The 26,520-nt window shown below is 34.9% G+C and overlaps 1 protein-coding gene across 4 annotated transcripts in view; it reads right to left on the bottom strand.

The window, feature by feature from the left end:
* The window catches only part of SUPT3H (SPT3 homolog, SAGA and STAGA complex component), a 421,152-nt gene that overhangs the window by 53,346 nt on the left and 341,286 nt on the right, over positions 1–26,520 (bottom strand). For all 4 annotated transcript variants that reach the window (XM_025042944.1, XM_015600445.2, XM_025042946.1 and 1 more), the window contains one exon: positions 25,268–25,378. In XM_025042944.1, the coding sequence (XP_024898712.1) occupies positions 25,268–25,378 (111 nt within the window). The remainder of the gene's footprint in view (positions 1–25,267; positions 25,379–26,520) is intronic.

Raw genomic sequence — 26,520 nt, 5'->3', positions numbered from 1 at the left:
TTCTGACTGTACCCTTCTACTTCTTCTACTTCTACTACCACCACCACCACCACCACCACTACTACCACTACCACTACTACTACTACTGTTATTATCATCATAAATCAGTGTGCCCATATAAAATAAAAACTAATCAAGAGAAGTCTTCTGAACAAATACAAAGGTGTATAAGTATACAAAGGGATAAGTATAAACACAAAAACCAACACTTAAATTTGGATAAATGATGACTCTCTTACGCATCTACAGGACAGGCCTGTGTACCCAAAGACAGCATACGTGTATACAGAAGGCATATTACTTCCTAATTTGCCTATTATAACATATAAAGACATTCTAGAAAAATAATAAAAATGTATTTGTTTTCCAAATTAATAGTTTATAGTCTAATTTAGCACAGTATTACATCTTTATAACATTTAAAATATCCATTTTGATAAAACATTCTCATAAACAGACCAAGAAAACCAGGTTAATAAGCTTCTGTGTTTTATACGGCAATAAAATAATTCATTTTTAAAACATTTAAAGATAATATAAAATACAAAAATTAAGCAATATAATAATTGAACATTATTTTGTTTAAAAAAGTTCCAATAGAACTTTTTATTTCACTTTTCCACTAGGTAAACTTAGAGTGTATAAAGATAATTATTCTAATAGTTATTGATGCAATAGAAATGTGCCAAAGACATCCAGAAATGATAATAATCTATTAATAGTCAATGCTTAAAAATTTAACATTTCTTTAATTTTCTGCATCAATGTGTTAGTTTCACTATACACAGCCACTGAACTGAGCCACAGACAATTCATTCTATAATTTTTCTTTTTACATTTAGTTCAGTAGTAGTTTGAATCTTCAACAAAATGATATATTAATAATGTGATTGATTTGTCACCACTAAATCTTCAAAAGAATGTGTCACAAGCTCTGAAGATAATGTCTAGAGCATAATTTCAAAAATATTTTGATTAAAAGCAACACTGTTTGGAATTGCAGAGATATTCAAGGACATTTTGTTTTGAAAGACACAGCCTCTGAGATGTAATACTCTGGTTATATTTCAAAATAAAACAAACAACAAGAACAATAAAACTAGTCAAATTACTTTCTAGTTTCATCTATTTTTTAAAAAATGGCTGCAATAATGATTGCATTGTCTGGGGCCATGGTCCACCTTGATGTAATAACTACACTGAAGACAATGAAATTTTACTTTTTGTGCATTCATCCAAAGCAGAATCAAAATTAGTGGAAAAGAGCAGAGAATTGGAAAGCAAAGAATCTATTTTAAAACCAAACCGTTATATACTGCTGGTACACTATCAAATAAAATTCATTCTCTTAATCCAAACAAGTGGGAAATATGGACATACAAATAAGATAGGGCAAAATGAGTGATTACCTTGAAGGCAGTGTCAGCAGAACTGAGACAGCCACAAAGAGGCATTGGGAACTATGTAGAATTCTTGTCCACCTTCCTAGGGGGTGAAGCCCTGGTAGGATTTCTTAGTTTTGAAGGAAGCATTGATTTATGTCCCACAGACCTTCAGAATCCTGGGGACAAACGATATTCCATTTTCTCATTTTTTAGCTTTTTCTGTAAAACAGCCTTGGCAGAGGGTATCTGAGGGTCTACCTGTGTCAAAGCTGCGACAATCAACCATATATTTCAAAAATAGATAAATAAAAAGGTTTAAAAAATACATGTACAAATAATGTAGCTTAACAAAACACCTGAATTCAAGTTCCAGCTCTACTATTGTGACCTCAGAAAAAAATAACCAACTTTCACGAATCTCAGCTTCATGGGAAAAATCATCATCATCATTATCACTGCTAACACTTACAGCATGCTTACTATATTCTATGCACTGTTCTAAAGGTTTTGCATATTTTAACTCATTTAATCCTTAACAAGCTCATGTGAAAGTACTATGATTAGTCACATTTTCTACCTGAGGAAACTGAGTCACGAAGAGGTTAAGTAACTTGCCCAAAGATAACACTTTTGTTGTGAGATCAAATATAAAATCAACAAGATGATTAATGATGGAAGGAATCTTTAAGGTCATGTAGTCTTAAACTCTAACTGTAAATATAAGGCATCTAAGGTTCACGAAAGAGTTGGTTACTGAAGACACTGAATCTCTTCCAGATCTTACTCTAGCGGCCTTTTAAAAGCAACTCTTACCAGTGTAGTAGTTACCAGAGGAAAAGGGGGAAGTAGAGGAGGTAGATAAGGGTAAGGGGGTCAAATATATGGGTGACGGAAGGAGATTTGACTTTGGATGGTGAACACAATATAATATACAGATGATGTGTTATAGAATTGTACACTTGAACCCTATATAATTTTATTAACCAATGTCACCCCAATAAATTCAGTAAACTTAAAAAAAAATAAAAGTACCTTTTTCCTATTCTGACTTTCTCTAAGTAATTTTCATATATTCTTTCATTTATATGTTTCCTCTAGTTTAGAAAAGTGAGAAAGAAGTCTTTCTCACTTTTTTAAAAAACAGCTTAGAAAACTTGGGATACTTCAAGGTCGGTATGTAGAACATCTGGACAGAAGGTCAAGGTCAACTGCATCATGATGATGATGATGTCATGATTAGGATGGCTGGGATACCATCTCATTTAATGCATCTTTATTCTCTTGATGGCACTCTGCCAAAGCATCGTGTGCACATTATCTCATCTAATGCTAACTCTACCTCTTAGTATATAACTTAAAATGTTACTAGTTTTAAAATCAGAGAATGGCTAAGCTTGAGATTTAAAAAATGCAGACTCTCTGAAGTCGAGATTCCAAATCCCAGTTGTGTTGACTTAGCCTGAGATCCTACTACCGAGGATAAACTGAAGGCCAGGAAGATTAGTTAGTGCGGGGTTTAGGCTAGACATTGAGAATGCAGGCCTTCTGTCTACAGAGAAGACACACACAGGCCCCTCGGTACTTTCTGAGAGTGGGATTTAACCTCAACTCTTTCAGCAGAATCTCAGGTTTACGTGCCAAATGGATTTTTAAAAACAATGGCTGAATTACCCTATGGTCAGTCCATTAGTCATCCTGCAGAAATCTAATGTTAGAAAAATGTTCACTTAAGATTTATTGGGGGTGGAGGGGTGGTGGGAATCTCAAGTATGTTCAGCAATTCTTGACTGTGGTCCTTTATTAGACAGAAATTTCCTCCTTTAAAATGACCAGTTATTGGATGCAATATAACCCAACTTTCCACATTTGTATTTATAAAGATGAGATGAAGCTCTGCTGTGGAAGCCAGCTCCCAAGACAGTCCTCAGTAATTCTTGCCTCCTGGTAGCCAGGCCCTTGTGTAATTCCCTCCCACACTGAATCAGGGTTGGTGACAACATGTGACCTTTGGAGCTAGGTCACAGAACGCACTGAGGTTTCTACCTTGCTCTCCTGGATTGCTTGCTCTGGAATAAGCCAGCTGCCATTGGCAGGTCCCCGGTCAGTGGCCAGGACTAACCTTGCCATATAAGTGAGCCACCTTGGAAGTAGCTCGTCGAGCCTCAGCGAACACCTGGCTGACTTCTGACTGTGACCTCATGGGGAACCACAGCCAGGACTGCTCAACAGTGCTGCTCCAAATTCCTACTGTACAGAAATCATGATTACTGTTGTTTTAAGACACTAAGTTCTGGGGTTATTTGTTACAGATACAGTAGACATGATACAGCAGATAATGAATACTGCTATCAACCTGGAGAGCATGCAACAGCGTACTATTATTCTCTTATAGTTCATAAACCATCATCATTCCATTAGTTATTACTGACTATACTTTTATTAATGATCGCAGTTGGCCAAAGGCCAGCAGTTAAATCATTATATTCTGGTTTCTGTTCGGTTGTTATAAGCATGGTTGTTTAGGGAGGTGGCTTTTTAAAATTTAACTAATTAATTAATTAATTAATTTTAAAGATGATCATATATACAACATGGCTGTCTCCATTGTGTGAGATGCTAACTTCCTAGGCTTGCAAATTTCCCGATTTGATAAAATTATTGGTAATAGATATTTATTTATATTTTCTTCAATGTTACACTTAAAAAAGAGAAAACGAGTAGTTTATGTTTTGAAGATAAGTTTTGATGTCGTGTCTCTGACTGTGGTAGAGTGAAGACTGTGGAGGACCACAGCAAGGAGAATTTGAAAGGGCAAGAAGCAAATCTCTGCTGAAATCCACCGCAGTGACTTTCCAAGGGGAGAAATTTTAACAACTCCTCATGTATCCAAAGGGCTTCATTTGAACCAGTGCAAAAACGTAGCAAAATTTCAGAAAGATAATTTTAAAAAGCTAAGCACCGGGCACTGGATCTCAATTCTGAACAGAAAAGAAATGCTACGTATGAATTCAGGGAACTTGCCTGGCTGCCAAAAGTTTGATATTTCATACTGGTACTATGGGGAAATATTTAAGAGGACTGCCAACTATGCAATCCTGCTTCCTAAATTAGACCCATTCCATAGTAAAGGAAAGTTACCTTCACACTCCAGAAAGTCTTCATTGTTAGCCAACTCTGTGCCCAGGACTTTGCAAAGAATTGCAGAAAGGGACGTTTATACAACTCCTGATATATTAGATACCAGGACACTAAAATACCTGAGTGAAAAGTTAAAAAAAATCACCAACATACTTGGTTTTGTAGAACTTTCTAGTGGCTCTGCCTTACTCTGAACTAATATTTTCTTTAAACTATTTTAAAATAGGTAATACTTGAAAATGGTTTAAAAGCTCCCAACTATAGCAAAGGGTAATATTAAACAATAGGCCTCCCTCTCATCTCTGATCTCATTTATCGACAACTACTTTTACTAGTTTCATGTGTCCTTCCAGATAATTCTATGCATATACAAGCATATACATACATAGATATCTTCCCTGATTACCATCCTAACATAAATAACAACACAATATGCCTTTCTGCCCTATATCTTAGTTTTTGGGTTTTTCTTTTTTTGGTTATCGACATATTTTAGAGATTATTTTTCTATCTTTATCATATGTTCAATCCATCATCCATATTTGGGTATATTTCTGGTCTTTTTTGGTTGCATTATGTTTTAATATTTAGCCTGGCTAATTAACATTCCCTCCTCCTTGAGAATTTTCCTGACAATTCTTAAGTATTTGATTTTCTATATGAACTTTAGGATTTTGTCCATCCCCCACCTCAAATTTTAATTTTTTAAAAACTGAAGTCAGAAGTGATTATCTCTGTCTCACACAATCCTATGAAGGTAGGTAGTCAGTTTAAGTCTTACCGTATGCTAATCTCATAATATACATCGATTACCTTAAGGTTTCCGTTTATCTGGTATTTTACTACTTATGAATGTTCACTTTTATCATCTCCTTTAATCTTCTTTACCACTTTGGGACTAAGCCGGACATATATAATGACTCTCACAACATAGATGGGGACTCATGGACTCGTCCCTGTGACTGGGAGGGAAGGGGTCCTTCTCCCAAACCAAATGCAGAGAGCACTGTGAGTCTCCAAGAAACATTTTAAAAACAGGGATGGTTTTAGTTTTATTGCAATGCTATATTTTAGAAATGTTGGCAGACTATCAAATTATTAAACTTTTAATGAAGTTTAAAACTTAGAATAATACTGGCATGAATACAGTGAAATCTGAACTTTCACAAATTGCTGGTGGGAGAGTGAACTGGCACAGCCCTTTTGGAAAGCATTTGGGCAATGCATACCAGAGGTCTTAAAGGGTTTTGGAGGAAGACGAAAACTGCTACTGGGATTTTTGGGCTGCAGCCTCCACTTCTCTCCACTCATGAACTCATATCCTTTGCTCTAGTTGGGCCTATTTCCTCACGGTCTTTGGAGTGCCTGTGATCACACTCAACTCTGCCTGTCTGCAGAACCTCCCACCTCCTTTCTCTTTCTTTCTCCTTTACCCTGAATCTTAGGGCCGACAAGGTCTCACTGAAGCCCCACTTCTCCCATTAGCTTATAATTCTTATTGCTCCCTTCCCAGTCTGATACCTTCTTCCAAAGTTTCTCTCTTCTGCATATCCTGATGGGGACGATTGTTTACTTCTTATAGAGTTAATATTTCGAAATCAATAAATATTGTTCTCATTTTCCAAATTAAAATTAAATGATAAAATGGAAACTTTTTCAAACAATGCATAACCCTCATTCACCTCACTTAATTTAAGTAACTTTTCCAGAATAACAACAAAATAAGAGATTCATTGAAGTGATTTTCTTAGAATTCACCTTCACCTAAATGACCAGAAAATATTCTCTATAGAAATTAACTTTAAGATTATTTGTGAAACCGTTCCCTCGTAATTCATTTTCTTGTTTAAATTTTCCTTTGATTTAGAAAAACTATTTTCCCTTAAATTTAAGAAGTTAATTTCTATTACAAGTGAAATAGTCAAACTTAGATATAATTTTTTTGTAAGCTTTTGCTAACATTATGTGCAACAAGCAATCACTTATACCAAGATCAGTTTTGCACAATTTAAAACTGATTTCGTTTTCCTCCAAAGGCCTTGGTTTGTTCTTTGTCCATCTTTTTTGTTCATTTTGTATCTTCTCAAAATTAAATATAATAGCTTGAACTGTTTTTAGCCATCATTCCCACCATGTGTTCAACAGTGGCTGCAAGGTCAAATTTGATATCTATTTCATCAAGATGATCTTTGGGCAGATCCAGAAAATATCATAAGTAACGTTCAAGTTGTTCCAAAGAATGTCATCAGTATTGGCAGAGTTGTGACAGATTCAAAAGACGATGCATTGCTCAAAGCACAAAAAAATACTTCTGGAATTTTTGCCAAAATCCTGGCATGTATACTTCTTCCTTTGCCAGCAATGTTAATACCATTATGATGGTCTTATCCTTAAAATGCTTTAAAATTATTTAAATAAAGCTAAAATTTTTATTTTAATTTTTTGAAAATTTAATGGAATCTTATTAAATATTTTTATTAAAAAATGTATTTGCAATTCTAATGTTTAATGCCCACCTAGTTGTCCATATACAAATTACTCTCCATGCACTTTCCATTTAGATCTATATATATATACAAATTTCAGAATAATATGAGCTGTTACTGTTTGTCAGCCCCATGTGTAACTGTGTGGATGCTGTGCTGACTTGTGAGTATATCTGGATCTTTGAATTACAACATGAAGAGAAGGATGTGATAAGTTCATTTGCCTTTTCTCTTATTTAAAAGCTTCTGCAGCTCAAACTCTCCCCTTACTTACTTCGGCAGTGTCCATTTAATACTCTGGTGGCAGCATAATCCACAAACCTTCATAGTACTTGGCAGCAATTGCCTTTTTTGGGGGTTGGGCAGAGTGTGAAACATATACAACATAAAGTCCACCACTTTAACCATTTTTAGGTGTACAATTCCATAGCATTAATTACATTCACAAATATTGTGCAACTATCACCAGTATCTATTTTCAATTTTTTTTCAGGATTCCGAACAAAAACTCTGTACCCATTAAGCTATAATTCCACCCCTGGAAACTTCTAATTTACTTTCTGTCTCTATGAATTTACCTATTCTAGATAGTTCACATAAATGAAACCATATAGTATTTATCTTTTTGTGTCTGGCTTATTTCCTTTAGCATAATGTTTTTTGAGGTTCATCCTTGTTGTATCATGTATAAGAAATTCATCCCTTTATATGCACGAATAATAGTCCACTGTATGTATACACCACATTTTGTTTAGCCATTCATCAGCAGCTGCAATTTGATCAAGGGTGGTGAAGAAAGGGCTGAGCAGTGACTGTGACAGAAGGTACCCCATGCAGTGTGGGGCCCTAGGCGGGAGTCCTTCCCACCTGCATCTAGGAGAGTACTGCTGCCCAAACACCACGGTGGGGATGCTTGATTACTCCAGCTATTGTGTTTCCCTTTGCCTTTGGATTCCTAAAGCAACTGAAATCAATAAAGTAAAGTTTAACATTTATCTACAAAATGGGCTACTGTTGCCCTCTCCACAATTAAACTTCAAGCTCCCTTTTTCTGATCCCAAGTAGTTAATGGAGATGAAAATGAATACCAGCTCTCAGTGTGCCAATTACTGTGCTGGGTGATGGAGCTCAGTAGATGTTCACTTTCTTCCTTCATTTCTTCTCCACTGTCTAACATGCTACTAATCACATACCAGGAATTCAAAATTATTGCTGATTAATTGATTGGAAAATGAATCCTTCCTAACAAAATATATGAATTACTCGTGACCTTTATTTTTCTTTGCCCATTAGGGGAACTGATTTCCTTGGTCAGTGAGAAAAAGCAAACCAAACACACATCTCAGGAAAAAGAGGATTCAGAGAACTGAGTTTCCCGATTATACGTGGAGAGGTGATTTCTTCTTTCCTTTGCAAGTCTCCTCTCCGTCTGCCTATGGAGCAGACTCATCATGCTTCTAGCTGACAGTGTACATCAGGACACATACCTTTGCACTATTTTTCCTTTGTTACACTCTTGAGAAATCTTTTATTTTTTCCCAAGGAAAGTAGAATCACAGCATCTCTGTGGATATCTGCTTTTCTTTGGCATAAAAAGAAAGATGAATTCTCTTATAGCGAGGAAACATGTGAAGGCCCATCTTCAAACCGAAGCTGTCCAGTGATTTTACTAGCCATATAGCTCAAAATATTGTATGCTGGAAATTTATTTCTTAATGGGGCAAGAGAAAAGCTCCTAACTGGGAATGCAGACAACTACAGTCTGTGTGGGAACCTGACATATTTCACGGCAGCATGTAAGGTTGTTATCCAAGAAAAAAACAGTTTCTTCCAAATTTGAAAACAAGATGTCTAGACTCTTTTCCTAATTGATGGCCATGCATAAAAATGTATCATAAAAATGTGTCTGAAGCTGTACAAGAGCAAACCACTAACAAAGGCACTTTTATCAGAAAAATTTGGTTGTGTCTATGAGAATACATAATCATCTAACAAATAGGTGTGTCTTAATATCTAAATGATTCTGTTATTTTGGGTTCTTCAAATCTTGTTTTCCTAGTGGTTATTTCTGGTGCCTAAAATTTTTCAGAAAAAGCTTCCTGAATGGATAGTGATGATTCAGGGCCATCTCTGCCATAGTAGTTTCATATTTATAATTGTTGTCATTTTAAAAACAACTGTTTATTAACTATCAAATTTAGCCCTCATTAAAATGTTTTCAGTTTAGTACCTCATAAAATAGCCATACAAGTAAAACCTGACATCAACAAGTACCATTACAAAGAATAATTTTCTAGAACAAGGTTAATTCCAGAGCCCAATAGGTGGACATTGCTCTCCTGGATAAAAACAAACAAACAAACAAACAAACAAACAAACAAACAAACAAACAAAGCTTGCTATCCAGAGCAATTATGTAAACAAGATTGGTTTCTGTAATAAAAATGAGAACTTTGAAGACTGGATATTTTATACATATTATTTAACTGTCTAAATACCACTCAGCAAAATGACTGAAGAGTGATTTTAAAAGATAATCCTTTAAGCCTTACAACTGATAGCAAAGTTCCTTCTTATTGGTTGGGTATTTGAAGCTTTATTCCTTAGTTCTGACTGAGGTGCTGAGTGCAAAGGTCAATTAGACAGGTAGTGTAGTTGTCAGCTTCAATGATGGTTCCAGCATGATGCTGGCAACTAAGCTTTATGCTTTTCCTAATATGCTAATTTTTCAATGTTTGGTAGAGAACCACGCACTGAACACATTCATTTTAAAACAGATAGTGCTCACAAGGAAACCTGAGCCTTATTCTTCTTTTGATTCCTGAGAAATCAATGATTAAGGCTGGATAGTAATAATGAAGCAACCATGACATTCTTTCCTCTGCCTTGCAGTCATCTTAAACTGTTTAATCACAGGTAGTGGAGAGTCCATTTATACAGGGCATACCAGGTTCAGAGGGCCTAAAACTGACCAGGACTTTGGCCTCTGGAAGGTTGTTCTCTCTTCAGACTATCATTCCATTCATCAGTCCAGCCATCCATCCATCTTTTATGTTGCGTTCCAAATAAGCAAAAAGCATTGTGTTTTGCTGAGGGAGATACCAAAATTAAAGTACGGTCCTTTGGTCTACCTGAGGATACATCCTCATTAGGTTTGGGTCAGATTACAAAATATGAAGTATCTTGGAGGAAGTGGGTCAAAGTTTAGGACTTGATTCAAAAGAAGGAAATAGTTGAGAGAAAGTCAAAGAAATAAGAAAGAGATGGGCTATGGACTCCTTTTATCATGCTCTACATCACCAGGAACTCCCTGAGCTTAGATCTATCTAAATTAGAAAAGGATTCTTTTTCTAGACCCTGACCTCTAAAAGTACGGGCACTCTGAAGCTATCTTGAGATTAAAGTGGAGAGAGGGACAAAATTCTCTTGAGCAAGTATGTGAGAAATACTGCTACCAAAATTAGAAAGGACTTTAGACAGTTTATTCATATAACATTATAGTATTTTTCTTTCCATTTAGGAGAAATAAAAAAAAATTTCAATTTAGGTTGGAAAGAAAGTGTCTAACTATTGGATGAAAGAATTACCTCTGAATAGAGATTTCACAGTTAAATTCTAGGAGATTTTTGGAAACAGTATAAATTCTCGTTTGTCTTGAATAACTTAAGGAAAACACTGCTGAAATGGACTAAGAGAATGGACCAAAGATCATACAAGTCATCAATGTAAAGTAGCATCGCCAAACAATTTTGCTGAGTTGCAGATCGTCGCACCTAGATACCTGAAACATTAGATTTTCACGTGTACTAAATATATTTTAAGAGAAGACAATGCCTTTCCACTAGCGGAAGTTTACGAATCAGTGAAAGCAGGAGTAGGAAACTTTTATGGGTAAGGGTCCTTCCCTGATCCTTAAGTTGGAAACTTATAATTAAAGCCAGTTTGCAAGGGACTACACATTTCATTCTTTCCTTTTAATCTAAAGCTTCCAACTGCTCTAAGCTCTCATTCCTGGAAAAGCTTTTGGCAGTCTCTTGTTGCAACCCACAATTTCTGTAGCTTTTCATCTTTTTCACCAGTTCTTTCTGCATCTAAGCCTCACTTCCCATATGTGGTCAGTAATGTCACCACCACCGGAAGTAAAATGGTCCTCAGCATGGGCCTGTTTGCCCACACAAGGGCAGAAATGTGGGGCAGGAAAGGAGTCCAGTGTTTGTGGATCTCAAGATCCTCTGCGACTATAGAGAACACATAATTACTCTTTTTATATATGTGAAAACAGGCACGGAAACATTAGGGAATTCTCTGAAGGTACAGAGAAAGCCAAACAGTGGGTCTGGATCTCCATCTTACACTAGGATGCCAGGCTGGGCCTCCTTCTGTGGTACTGTTGGCCAACTAGCCTTGCCATCCCTTCTTCTGGATTCTCTCAGGATAATAATGATTTTAAAATAAATGCTCACTTTTTGAGCACATTCTATATTTTAGGCACTCTGGTAGGTGCCTTCAAGTGATATTACTAAATATGTACCAAAAATGGCTAATTTTTATAAGAGATTAAACTGAGGCTCAGTCAAGTCATCTGACTTGGAAGGATTGTTGTTGGCCAACTAGCCTTGTCATCCCTACTTTTGAATTCTACGAGGATGACAATGATTTACATGAAATAGCACCAGTGAAATTTTTGGTTCATACCAGGTAATTCTTCCTCCCTCCTCCACTTCCTGATACTCATAATCATACTACTTTCTAGGTTGTTGTAATAGTCAAATGATATCATACCTTTAAAACCCTTAAGAGACAACCTTTTAAAATAAGACTATATATGTACATGTGTGTGCAGACATAACACATACAATTATATCTATCTAAAAGATGTTACGTATATGTGTGTATAATTTTTAAAAATAAAAGTGACATCTTAATGAAAATACAGTGTTCACATCTCTGGTGCTGATTTTCTAACGACAGGAGTCCAACACACGATGCTTCTCTGAAAAGCAATTTAGTATCATGACTGACTAAATGATGCAAACATGACTGACACAGTCCTGAGACATTTTTCACCTTGGTAGAACACACAGAGTCGCACATAAATTTTTAGGAGTATAAATGAAGCCTCCTGAGTCTTTTGGAATAAATATCTCCAGAGTTAGTGGGACCACGGCCAAACAGCCTAGAAGTTCTAGCTTTTGCTTACAATAGTTTGTGAACTATGATACTGGAATCTGTATAATCCAAGTATTTTAAATGCTTCCACACCATTTCAAGTACAATCAAGAAATTTAAAAATACTCCTCTACCATCCTATAGAACAGATAAAGAATAGTTCTTTGCAAAGCTTGTTTAAGTGAGATATACGAGTAGGCAAAACCTACTTTAAATATTATATCATTAATGCCACACTCCAGCAGCATTATACTAGCTTCTTGTTAGCAAACTCACATTAAGTATTAAGGTTAGTCCTGATGGTGATGGCTGGTATCTTGCAATATTGAGTTAAATGGCATGTTCAATGACCAGGAAACTCATAGAAAATCAGTTTAAACTGATGCAACATTTTGTCAAACACTCTTAAGACTTAGCTCTTTAGGACCTCTCTTCAGAAATGTGAAACCCCTAGAAACCACTACCACAAATAGCTAACATTTTAAATAACTGCCGAGCCACCTGCTTTTCTCTAGGACACATCACAACACTCACAAGTCAGTAAAGCTTTCAAAGTCCCTATCTTTTTGATGAAGTTTACCTATTTTATTTGAGATACTTTACTTCCCCTTTTCTGAGAAATATAAAGTCCTCGCATCAGATTCAGTTCAAGGCACTGATTTACTTAAAAAGAAGATCTCATAACAGAAGTGTGTGCCAAAGAACACTTCTTTGTCACTTTAGTCTTGACTTGGCATAGTGTTTCAGATGGTATTCATTTGGAATAAAGAGATCGATGACATAACATGTCCAATCCTCCTCTCTAAGTGGCTTTACTAGAAGTGGGTAAGGGCAGAAAAATATAAATTCATCTGTCCATAGGCAACCAAAAACATACCAACTCATCTTGGAGTAATTTAACCCATAAGATGATTTAGAGGACAGTTCAGTGGCACCATTTTTGGAAGGTAAAAGCTTAGCAGAAGGAACATAAATCAAAGGTGACTGGCAGGTAAAGGATATATGCAGCAATCAGCCAAACCATGTGCACACTGGCACAAATTCAATGAGATCATTTATAAAATTTTTAAGGCAGGAGTACACAAAAGGGGGTCTGGTGTTAACTAAATCCACAGATAGCTTACATGCCACTGAAATAAACACTTCCAGATGCGGGTGTACAAAAACCTTTCACAGAAAGAAATGTTTTCTTTCATAAATCTGAAGGAGGGACTCTTAGCAGGGAAGGGCAAAAAGTCTGAAATTGAGACTGAGCTTCGTATAGACTGGAAGTGCTTGTCGAGGTGGAATAATTGTGTGGGTAAATGATGAACTGCACATAGTGTGTCTCCATTTAGAAGCATTGCTGTAATCGGCAAGACTGAACTTCTGGTAAACCAAGCAAAACATACTAACGACATATCATTCCATCAGTCTTCTAAAATCTGGTGTCTAAGTCGATGTTGCTCTCATTACTTTCTTTAGAGTTTCTTTTTTGGGGTGGTGGGTGGAGGTGGTAGAGAGAGTGGGTTCACACAGAGATTAAAGTTTCTCATCAAAGCTTAGAGAAATGATGCTTTGGAACTTACACTAGCGCACAGCTATTGAAGGCATGGCTTTTATGATGAAAACATTTTCAAAATCTGGTTAGATTACAGTCATCTTTCAGGAATGCATGTCCAAATTCATTAATGGCTTAGAAAGTCAATTCGCTCATCAAAAAAGCCTAAGAATATGTGGGACTTTCTGGTCATATATATAAACACCCCCAGAAGTTCAAACAGAAAGCTAGAATGTCTTTTTAATTTTTTTTAAAGTTCAGGTGATCTATGCATTGAGCTTCCTCCATCCTCCTACTCTCCCTCCCACAGGAAATCCCCTTGACATTAGTTTCCTTGTTGAATCTTTAAATGTCATGCAAATTCTCTGTCAGCATCTGAGCACTAAATTTATTCTTGAGAATATTTTTAATTGTTTTATGCATTGATCCAAATTAGAAACGCGTCATCTTTCATTCAGAGTCTTGTTCTACTTATTCTCTATGCCAAATACCTCTTCTGTCTTCTCTCTTCTATTTATTCTTTATGCCAAATATCTACATTCTGTCTTCTCTGTTCTCAGTGTCATCTGCCTTAGCAGAGGCTTTTCTGGCCTCTTGTCTGCAATATTATGGCAGCCACCTAATTGGTCCCTCTGCCGATCATACACACTAACTCCAGTCCCTCCTCTACACCATGATCTGAGTTATTTTTCTACAGTTCAGATCTGTTCATGTCAACCCCTTGCTCAAAAACTCTAAAATAGGTCCTTGATGACTGTATCAATTGTTTAAAAGACATTTTCCAAACAAAATCTGAGAACCCAATATATATCAGAGATACGAATTTATCTGTATTATTTAGAGAAAACACTTTATTATTTGCAGAATGACTGTAAAATAATTTGGGGTTTCTGTAGAGCACAGTAAGATAACTGCTGGCCTACATCATGAAGTCTAAGAAAACTGGCTTGGAATTCAAAGTCCTTCTCTGAATGTCATTACCCTATCTTTTTTTGCTTCATCTCCCTTCAATGCACTCCAAACTCAGTCCCTCATCTATGCCTCAACAGCCATTCTGCTTTCATACATCTTTTTTTCCCTCCCATTTTACTCTAGCTTTCATTCTTTTTGCCTGAATTACCTTTTCAAAATTCTTCTTCCTTTCTCTCACCTCTGTCTCATAAACCCAGTTCAAATGTTAATGACCCTGCAAAGCTTCCTTGATTCCGTGAGCAAGCTGTGCCCACCTTCTCTGTACCTGAGGCACTGTGTCCACTCCAGTTACGACACCAATCACTTGGCACTGCTTATAGGTGCATCTCCTTCGTTACCTTGGAACATCCAGTTACTTATGTTCATATACCATACCTCCATTTCAACACATTTCTAACACAATATTTTGCAAATGTCCATTGAATTACTATGTGGAGATATAAGAGCCATAAGGATCTTAGGACATGTAGGAATGCTGACACTGGTTCTTTCACTTCTAAATCATCTGTAGTTCAATCGTACAAATATGGATCCTGCCAAATGGATTGTTATTACCTAGTCCAAACTCAGAAAGCCAGTGCTGTCCTTTGTATGTGAAGTGTGCTTTCATCCTACCAGGAAGGCATATGCTTTGAATTGTTTTTCCAGCAGTGGTGGGTGACAGATTGACTCATAGCAGTACAGTTTTACCTTGCCTTCTTATTCATTTTTTATTTTAACCATTTATGAGCTGATGTGTGTGTGTAAAAGATATTGCTTGCTACCTAAAACCGAAGTAAAGTTAGTTTACCCACACAAGGATCAACCTTTAATACTGTCTTCTTAGACAACAGAAGGAAAGGACAGCATAGAGCCCAGGCTAGTTTTCTTTTCTCCTTCCTCTCACTCTTTAAAAAACAAAAAAGAAAAAACACCAAAAGCTTGCTTGAGTGAAGAATGCTTGTCAACTATAACTTATTTACTTATTAGGCTCTTATCTAATTAGTCTAGAATCTGGGAATGGGTGTTTTAGGTTAGATCAGGAATGTAGAATTAAATCAGAGCCAGAAATGCAGTCTCAAACTTCTCGACTGGAAACTATAAAATCTGCACAAGTGTTTAAATTGGAATTGACAGGAACTTGTAGGCCAGGCTATGAACTTCTGGAACCAGAGAGTCAACTTAAATACTGCCTCTGTGGTATTTGCATCAGGGGTACAGCTGCCCAACTGTCACCTTGAAAGCACCTGGGCAAATGCAGAACCTAATACTGGGCTCTGCCCTCATGACCTCTGCCAACTAATCAGCCACAATATTTCCAGATCTGGAGAGCCTACTTCACAGTTTGGGTATATGCCCAGAACTGCAAGTGCACTCCAATCAGGTGAGAATGCCTATCCAGGTGCCAGGGCTAGAATTAACATCTTACTGACATATTGGCTATGAATTCTCTCTTCTCACAACCTGGGGTCATGTAGAGGCAGTGTGTGGGGTGGAATATTTGATCTGTGCATACACAGTCTATGGGATTTTGGTTTAAATCAAATTGTAATTAAAACACCAGTCAGGAAAACAATGCATAATTATTTTTTCCTACCCTGGATATAGCCTTAAATATACACTGGGCACAATAAGAGTAAGGTATCAGATTCATTTCTAGAAGGCATAAATTTTACACTTAAAACAATCCACTTATTATATCGTAGGATTAACGTTGCAATTACAACAGTAAATTAAATGACAGTTCAATAATTATATTTGAGTGACTAAAGTATATAACACTATTTAAGAAATCATTAAAAAGTAAATCATCTCCAGTTCAACAGGCTCTCATCATGGCTTTTTGGAGGGAATTTTTGTCACATTTTCAATAATATAGTACACAAATGTTTCACTTAAACAAAACACACTTCTGAATGATAGATGTTTCTGGCAATGGTAAATAAAAAATTTATTTTAACAAAACTTATGAGTTCTTTTCTAATATTCGCCTATTTTAGATATAAAATCTTAACTGAAAAATTTAAATAGTATTTTTGCTAGATGACCATGAACAATTAATATACTGAGTTATATAGTCTAACTCGATACTTACTTCTTGTTTATTCATAGGCTTAAAAAAGTGTCTTCCCATTTTTAGAGCATAATTTTTAAATTTCGAGATATCTCAGCTTAGTTTAGTTTCTCCCAACTAATCTTTTTGCTGCTTTCATGAATTTATGAGTTCAAAGAATCCTATGATATTTTTTCTTTTTTAAAGAAAAAATAATTTCCTTTTGGGAGTCACTCAAAATATCTTCTCATTCTATCTTCGTTCTTTCAGAAGACTGCAAAAACTTAGAAACTGTGACACATTCAAATCAAGATTTAGTGCTTTTAGAATATTCTGCTCAAAAAGTTTTTCTTTATTGTCAATTACTCCTCTCTCCTTGCTCTCATGTTCAAAATCTTCCTCCATTCTCCAAGATATAGCCTGCTTTTTACAATGAATGGAGATGCATTAACTTCTTGAACAACTGCAAATTTAAAGACTTTAAAGAACACAAGCTTAGAGAAAATACATAGGGCTGATTAAAGCTATCACCTTTCATTTTTATCTTTACCATCATTTCATTAGAAAAAAACTGCTTTTCTTCTTTTCAAAGTATGTTCCTGATAATTCTAGGATTCTCTGTAGGATTTCAAGGGGCATCATAAATGTTTGATTTGAATGTCCATGTACAATTTTTGTGCTACTCAAAATAAAGGTTCTGTCATTTTGAGTTTTATGTTTGAACTTTTTGTAAATGTTTTGTTGATTAGAAAGTTATATCTTGGAATTCTCGCTTATTAGTTTTACTGTTCTGATAATTAAAGCAGCCCAAATAAATGATCTGTATAAAACTGTAAGTGACTACATCACCTTTGGATGTTATACTCCATGCTGATGATGTACATATAAGGTGTTCACTGCTGATATAAAGTGAAGGCAGAAAAAAGCAAAATGTGTTTGAATAGACACTGTTTACTGTAGAAACAATCCAGTTGTTAATAGTACTGGAATTTTTCATAATAGAACGGGATAATTCCTTATAAACAATTCATTGGCTGCACCAATTTAAGATACTGCTGCAGAATTCAAATGAAATAAGCTCTCTCTTCCCTTCTCCGACCATTTTGCCTGATGATTAAAAAGTCTGATAATATAACACGATTGGGCCACCTCGATTTGGCAATACAGAATCATGATACGATGTCTACCATAGCAGTATCAGTAAGAATGTTCATCAAATTGGGATTTAATAGGCAAAGCAAAGTAAGTTTGACTATGAAACTTTAAGCAAATATTTCTCAGAGAAGGGTCTTCAGGTGACAGATTTTCTTTATAACATCTTTGAGCAGCTTATAATGTTTTAAGATACCTTAAAAATATTTTCCAGGAAACCATGAAGAGTTATGCTGGATAAGAAATTCATATATTGATTCCCTCTAAACATTACCAGTTTAAACATGTGAGCATTAGTTAGATATTGTTAGTGAAACAACTTTTAATCAAAAAATTTCTCTTTTGAGCTAAGACTACTGCCAGCTTGTGTAGAACATTATTAAATACTGCTATATTTGTAAATCAAAACTTCTCAATGCTGCGTGAATAAAATAAAATATTAAAATAAAGTGGACAATTGATGGAAATTACAACTTTTGTTGTTTCAAAATCATAATTTTGATTTTGAAACACCTTCAATGTTTTTACTGAATCTTGCTCCTTGCTACATGTCATCAGTTGGGCTCAAATAAACTCATAAAAATTCACACACACACACACACACACACACACACACACACACACAAAGAGTGGACCTTTTAGATATAACATACAGATTTTCTGAAATATTTAATTAAAAAAAAAACCCTTTTCTTGTGGGACATATTTTAATACTTCTTAGAACACTTGTTCTCTATACAATGCAGTTTAGGAAATGCTACCTCACATTTTCAGGATAAGATCACTTAAAGAGTTAAGAACAGAGGCCATTGTGAAAAGAAGCTTAATGAGTAGGTCCAGTGAGAACCCATTGAAGCCCATGGTCCCAGTGACCCACAGAGTACTTAGCCCTTGTCCACGCATAGGGTTCTTGTACTTCCTATGTAACCTTAAGCTGGTTGTTCAAGTTTTCTTTAAATCTTAGTTTTCTTATCTATAAAGTGGGGATAACAACACTTATCTTGCTGTGTTTTGAGAATGAATAACATATTCCAGGGGAAAGTTTCTTTTAAAATATTATATAAGTTATTATTTGATCAACACTTGTCTCAGATTCTATGATTTTCTCTCCCAAGCTCTTCCACCTTCTGTATCTCTACATTTCATTCTCTCCCTAACAAATCCTAAATTGAACACTGTAAGTTGAAGCATATAAAATTCCTGATATTCAACTGTTTTTGACCTAGAGAAACTGTGATTTCATATAATTTGACAGTAAATTTTATAATTAAAATTCCTCCCCACCCTATTTTAAAATTAAAAACAGCTAAATTAAAAACAACATTTTTTTCTAGAGAAACTTACTTTTGTTATTCTTTTATGATAAATATGTCACATGTTAATTTTTTCCTGAGAATTGGTGGTCCGCAACTATGAAATGGTTCTGGCTGTATTCTATAATGACAGAATTAGTACTTCCAAAAAATTTACTGAGAAAATTTTTACTTCTGGTAATAACACAAATATTTAAAAATTCTCCAATATCTACTTGGTATTTACATTTGGAAATTATTCTGATATTTTGTGACATTTTAGACTTCAGGTTGAACATATAAAATGCAGACAAATCTAATGTGAGCTCATAACATGAATTATTCATGAATGTGAAACTCTAAATTAAAATATTCAAAGCAATCTGCTTTGTTTTGAAAAGTTTAATGTGAGGAGTTCTAAATATCATATTTTTGATCTTTGTCTGTTGCAAACATTCCTGAAGAACCAATGATATCAGTGCATCCCTAGCAACCCTAATAGTTACATACACATCAAAGTATATGGCCATAGTGGAAGAATAGTTAACTGAGAGCCGGGAGGCTGGATTCTAGAGCAGCTCTGACATTCATCTGCAAGGTGCCGTTGGGTACATTATAATGCTTCTCTGAGACTGAAACTAACTGGCTTTCTCAAGTATTAGCCAGCTTTAAAATACTGATTCTGTCTCAGAATTTAAGGTAGCTTAGTGGATACTGAAGCCACTAACTTCTAGGAATGCACTTAAGGTTTAATTTAGGTTAATGACCATGCTCAAACGAACAATTTTATTGTCTCACTATTCCAATTCAACAGAAAGCCATCTGATAATATGTAAGCTCAGGAAGTTAACATATTTTTCCACTGTGAATATCACTCTGGAGAAACTAAAATAGATTTAGGCACTACACATGGGATTACGTCATCTCAATCAGTGAACCGTTTCCTTTTGCTGGCTTTCAAAATTATAGACCTGGTTTTATACCAGCCACTCATAGCATTTCCCCTTGAGAGTTGGACTTGACCTTTGGAGGAGGTAATCAAGGGCACCACCCACTGCTCATGAACAGCGAGGATCTAGATCAATCATACGTCTGACCATCTTCTGTATGGTACACAAGCAGTACGCTGGGTTAGTCTTTGGGGTATTTCCTCTGAGGGAAATTACAAAACACTCTAACTACAAAAATCTACTGCATCTACAAAATTTTAAAATGCTTTTTACATCTAAACTTATACAAGTAAAGCCTAAGAATATGTTTTTAAAAACCATTACCAAAAAAGCATTTGAAGTTTTAGGCTGCGAGAACAAAATACTTCTTCAAAAATCAAATGCCAATTAATTTTCTGATAGGATAATTCATTAAAGCTTTTGCTACACCTTTTGCACTTCTTAATGTAAGTTTTCTTCCTTTACTTTTCTACACTTTCTTAATTTTCTAACATACTAACATGATTTTCATAAACAGTAAAATGAAGAAAATTTAAAACGTGAGGAAAATAAGGCTAGTTATTTTTTAAAAAAACTTATCACCAACTTGAACATACTCATCAGTCTCTGAAAACGTTTTTAACAACTTACACAAATATATAAACTCATAAAAACTGAATTTGATGAAGCTTTATAAATATGCGGCCATGCCATTTGTTCTTTAGATTTGTTTTATAGGAGCTAACATACAAAACCTAGCTAGTATGCAAAAATCTTGTGATAACCATGTATAGTCACTGAGACCTTATTTTTTAAGGTGATAATGGTAATAAAAACCACTAGTATTCTTCAACTATTATTAATGCAAAAAGTAAAAATGAGTATTTATTCTTGGGAGCAATAATCTGTAAATGGTATTGGAATTTTAATGGTATAAACTATTAATCTTTAAAAAAGTCACATTATTCAGGTTTGTTTCTTTTGGGATTACAAAGTGAGGCCTCTGTGTTGTGGGTGTGTCTGTGTATTTGGGTGGCTGGGGGGGACAGCTCCTATTTTAATCTTTTTGTATACTTATCTGACACGTTTCTGAAAATATACTACAGCTACTACTACTTCTGCTATTATTAATATAATTTATTAAGAGTTTACCACATATCAAGTTGATAGTACTCTTTAAATTCTATCATGATGCACGTTCTATAATTATACCATTTTAAGATGAGGAAACAGCAATAGAGTGGTTAAGAAACTTCCCTAAGGCTACTTAGCTAGTAGTAGGTGGCAGAGCTGGGATCTGAACATTGGCCAGTTGGCTTTAGAATTAAGTCTTAATCTCCACACAATATGACCTCACATAATATCAACTACTATGAGTAAAGGGACACTATAAGATGATTAGCCTCAAAATCACTTAGGACATTCCAGCTTGCATAAGTACTCTAAATAACTACTACAAACCTCAGACTTTGAAGTGATTTTTCAGAATTATAGTTAGGAAAAATAAACAGTAAGCAAGAAGTAAAATTAGTCTCTTTAAATGTTCTTCGGCATGTGTATACAGAAGATCAGGCATGCAGGGGTGAGGACAGCTGCAAAAGCATATGCTTTAGGAGAAAGGTTTAAGAGCTGGGATTTGGAATGCCTGAATTTTTAGTCTTGGTTCCATCATTTGATTAATAGCTGAACTTCGGGAAAATCACTTAAATCTTCTAGGTATGATATTTTCTCTGATCTACTCAATAGGCTTGAGAATAAATGAGATCTCAGAAAAGAAAGAAATCGCCCATTAAAACCAACGTGCCCAAGACAGAACAGGCACACCTCGGAGACAGGGCAGGTTCGGCTCCAGACCACTGCAACAAAGTGATTATCACAATAAAGCCAGTTGTACTATTTCTGCTGGTGGAGGTTCTTGACTTCAATTTGTAAAAAACACAGTATCTGTGAAATGCAATAAAGTGAAGCACAATAAAATGAGGCATGCCTGTATTGTTATAATTGGTTAAGTGGGAATGGGTGGTTTACACGTGTCTCCACAACATTCACGAGTGGCAGGCAACTGATATTTCTGCTATCTCCCCTCTTCCTCTCTATTCCAGCAGCTACTCAGTGCAAAGAATTGTTTGTACTTTTTCCTCTCCTCCACCTAACGTGGCTTCATTTATTCCTTTCTTCTATTGTTTCAACTAATTCCCAAGGTGAAAAACTCACAATTCTTTATACAATAAATTGTATTCCGGAAATGGATCATGTTGTGACTTTGTATAAAATTTCATTTCAGAAGTCATAAAGTAGAAGACAGAATAATGTCTCACTAAAAGCACATTTTTATTGGTTTATTGATTAATGTTGTAATTAAGTTTCTATGTAACCTATTGGTTGTTACTTTATTTCTCCAAAAAAATTTTAAATTATTGGGAATTGGCTACATATGAATCAAGTTATAGATACTCTAAATTAGATATCCTATTATAAATATACACCAGACAAGCACTCTAGATCCAGAATGACATGTTGCAAAGACAAAATTCTCTGTTTCATAAATAAAAATGAAGTGCTCATGGGCATTTTGGTTTACCAGGGAAATTTTACATTGGAGGTAAGTTAGTTTAGCCTTTCTGTATGAAAATGCAGGTCTCAGTCTATGTTCACGTGCCTTTCCTCTTAAGAGCTGCAGCTCAAGGCCTAGGTAGCAAAATGTCCCTAGTGCCACTTGAAGTGTCATCTCAGGGAATGGGCATCAGGGAACTGAACGTCAGCATCTCCCAACATCAGGAACACCTCCTTTTAGCAGCTGAAGATATGTGAGAGCTGGGGCAGGGTGGCCACATTGTTAGAACACAGGGTACTTGAAAATTCTACTTTAAAGAGAATTTTTAACTTTAAAAGGAAGATTTATATATTATATATACCATGAAATGGTGTCTTCCTGTCTTATTACTCATGATATATGTAATAGGCATATTCAGTCCTGTAGGCTGGGCAAATACTTATCGCTGTAGATGATGGAGCAGACCTTTCAAGGTGGGTCCTATCTGAGGAGTGATAAAAACTGGCAAGCCCCTCTGTGGTAGAATTCTTTACCATTTGCTGTTGATTTTGCCCATCTGTTCTGGCAGTGGTCATGGCTTATTTGTTCTATTTTGACCTTCTAGGTCATGGCTTATTTGTTCTATTTTCCAGATCTGTTTAAGGATTTTAAAACTCCATCATTAGTTTTAAAAAGCATTTAGGTTATATATTTATTAGATAAAAATGAGCGTAAACTATATCTGAACTTAATTTCAAGAACATTTTCCAACCATACACTACAATCTTAGATTATAAAAGCAACAATACATCAACTACGGATTACCATGTTAGACATGGGGGAATGGACACACACACACACACACACACACACAGACTCATCATCATTATCATCATCATCATCATCATCATCATCATCAGCCAAGATGGTTCTCAAGTGATCCATCCAGTTTATTTAAAAATAAGAAACTTGAAGAATGAAGCAGCCACTACTGCCACCACTTCCTTTTGAGGAAATATCACAGACTTCATGAGTAGGAGATTTTCCCCCTGTGTTACATTTTCCTTTATGTAATTTTATCCATTATTTTTAGTTACCATTTTATGGTTATTTCTCAAAAATCTTGTTTCCCCTTGATACCCTTTAATTACTTCTAGATTATTATCGAGACTGCCTCCTTTTTATTCTCTAACTCCATTTGTTTCCCCTTGATACCCTTTAATTACTTCTAGATCAAGACTGCCTCCTTTTTATTCTCTGACTCCATTGCCTCAATCTAGTAGACATTATTTGGCTGTTAGCTATGAATTTAATATTTTTAATCCTTTATTATAAATTGGTTCTTTCAATTAGAGTTGTTTTTTAAATTCTTCTAAACATCTCATATTTTTTCTAAATCTCATCTTCCTTTTGGCTTATTGCTTAAAACTGTTTCACTTATGTAGATACTTGATTTCATTTGTAATAATCTAAAAACATTCTTTTTGATTGTAATAATCTAAATGCGTTCATAAGAAAGAATATACTTCTTTAGTCTTAAAGTATTAAAATCATGTTCTCAAAATATATGACAAATATTAAATATTAAACAAGTAAAAATAATCATTGTCATTACAAAATGCTTCTGGAGACATATAAAAAGGTTCTGACACATTCTTGCTGTCACACCGAGAACCTATATGGTCAATAATAACTAATGAAAACAAAGAATGGAAAGAAAGCATTCCCTTTAACTAAAATAAAGAGAAAAAGGGAGTGATTTAATTTAGAAGAAATCATGACTTCTATCAACAGATAACAATAAAATCCACTCTTAAGGATTTATGTATACATAATGTTATACATATATATTTTGCTTTTGCATATTAAAGCAGAAGTAAATATAAAGAAACAAATGGAAAATTCTACTGTTCCTTAGTCATAAATCAAACCTCACTTTCTGAAAAGCAAAACAATTCATTATAAACAGAGATGTATTTGGAGAAAGTTCTATTAACATGAATAAAATTTTTTTTTAAAAAGGGCTACAAGATGAGCATTTAATTAAAACACACATACACATACACACACATACTCACACACTTTCTTTAGGCTGCTGAAATATAGTCTTTAATTCTCCACTTAAAAAAAACAACAACAAACCCTGATTATAAGTTTTAAAACCATTTGAAGATGTGAAAGACTGTCTGCATTTCAGCCTACTTCAAAGCCAGTAAAGAAATCATTTCTTCTTCTTCCAACTCAAAGTATGTTTAGGAGCAAGACATCTGATAGAAGTGGTATTGCCAATCTAACCAATTTTAAAATATAAAGTGCTTCTAGCAATATTTGGATACATATAATTTGACAAAAAAGTTTTATAAACCTAAGCTTTGAAAAATAGAAAATATAAGCTCCAACAAAAAAGCATAATTTGTAATTGAAAGAAAATAATATTTTGTAGAAAAAACTGTCCTTCCAAAAAGAGACAAAAATGACTAACTTTTATTTCCCAAGAGAATTATGCCACTTTTATACAACAAAATTATAGTCACCACAAATTGCTTTCAACAATTCCAGTGCTTCTTCATTTGACCACTTGAAAATCAAAATTCTTTCAGATTATAAATATAACTTTTTATAACTCTGTTATTACGTACTGTGAATGGGGAAAGGGGGCCAATCTTGTGGCCGTAGCGTCGAATGGCCTCTCTGATGTGGCAGGGCTGGATGGCATCGCTGTGAGCCTCGACACCACAGGCCGCAGTGCTCTGCGACAGAAAAACACATAAATTGTTACTAAATGAAAAACACACAACAGAACTACAGTGTATAAAATATGAAAATAAACTTTTATAAAATGGATGTTTTTTCCCCTTAGGATGCACATCACTGTTGCCATATACTACATCTAAAAAAAATCCAATTAACAAATCAAAGATGACTCTTACATGACCTTCTCCTAGCAGACCTACCAAATGCAATTCTTATGCTCACAATATTTCACCTAGGCTGCACATACATCAAGGTACAGGAGAATACAGCCACTTGCGTGCAGATGAAAAGTGTCAGGGGGCTTGTTGAAAGAACCACAGGAAGCTATTTAAAAATTTTTTTAAACATTTATTATTATAAATGTTTCTTGGGAGCTTGTTGGACATATTTCTGAAATAATAAAAGATGTAAAATTGCTATAATATATTTATTTATACTGGGGTCATAAAAGATCATTTCAACTTGGTGCTCATTTTCTAGGTATCCTCAAGACAAAAATAAAATAAAGTAAAATAATAAAATAAAATAAAATAAAAACTTTCTATTTTAATCTGCCTTATCTGTAAAAGGCAGGTTTTAAAGTACAAAAAGACACAAGTAAAAGAAAGATTATTTGCAATGAGAGTGTGGATATCAACTCAAGAAATATATGTCTGGGATAAAGAAAACATTGGGCCATTGTAAATTGAGATGGAATAATGGTTTCATCTCTTCTGCATGATCTAGATATTGCAAAAAAAAAAAATGTATGTAACATGCTTTTAAAAAATTAAAATGTGCAATAAGGGCATTGTAATCTTGTGGGTCAGTTGCAGGATCTAGCTTCCCGACTACCTGGGTCCATATCATTACTGACTCTGTCAAGTTATGTAATGTATCTGAACTTCAGTTTCCTCATCTGTGAAATTGAGGTAATAATTATAATTGCTTTACAGCGCAGTGGATACCAGATACCAGATCATCAACATTAAAAGAATCAAGAGAAAGAAATAGTGGCTTGGGTAACTAACTATAACTGTAGTCTAGACATCATTCATAGCCACATAATGAAGATGATTTTTTTCTGATAATTTCTATAATTACCATCCTCGTAATTCTTTGTAGGGGTACAATTAATACAACTTCTATGAAAAGCAAT

The sequence above is a fragment of the Pteropus alecto genome, unplaced genomic scaffold (assembly GCF_000325575.1).
Source record: "Pteropus alecto unplaced genomic scaffold, ASM32557v1 scaffold7, whole genome shotgun sequence".
Classification (NCBI taxonomy): Eukaryota; Metazoa; Chordata; class Mammalia; order Chiroptera; family Pteropodidae; genus Pteropus; species Pteropus alecto.
The sequence above is the reverse complement of the archived record's forward strand: the minus strand, read 5'-3'. Positions and strand labels throughout refer to the sequence as shown.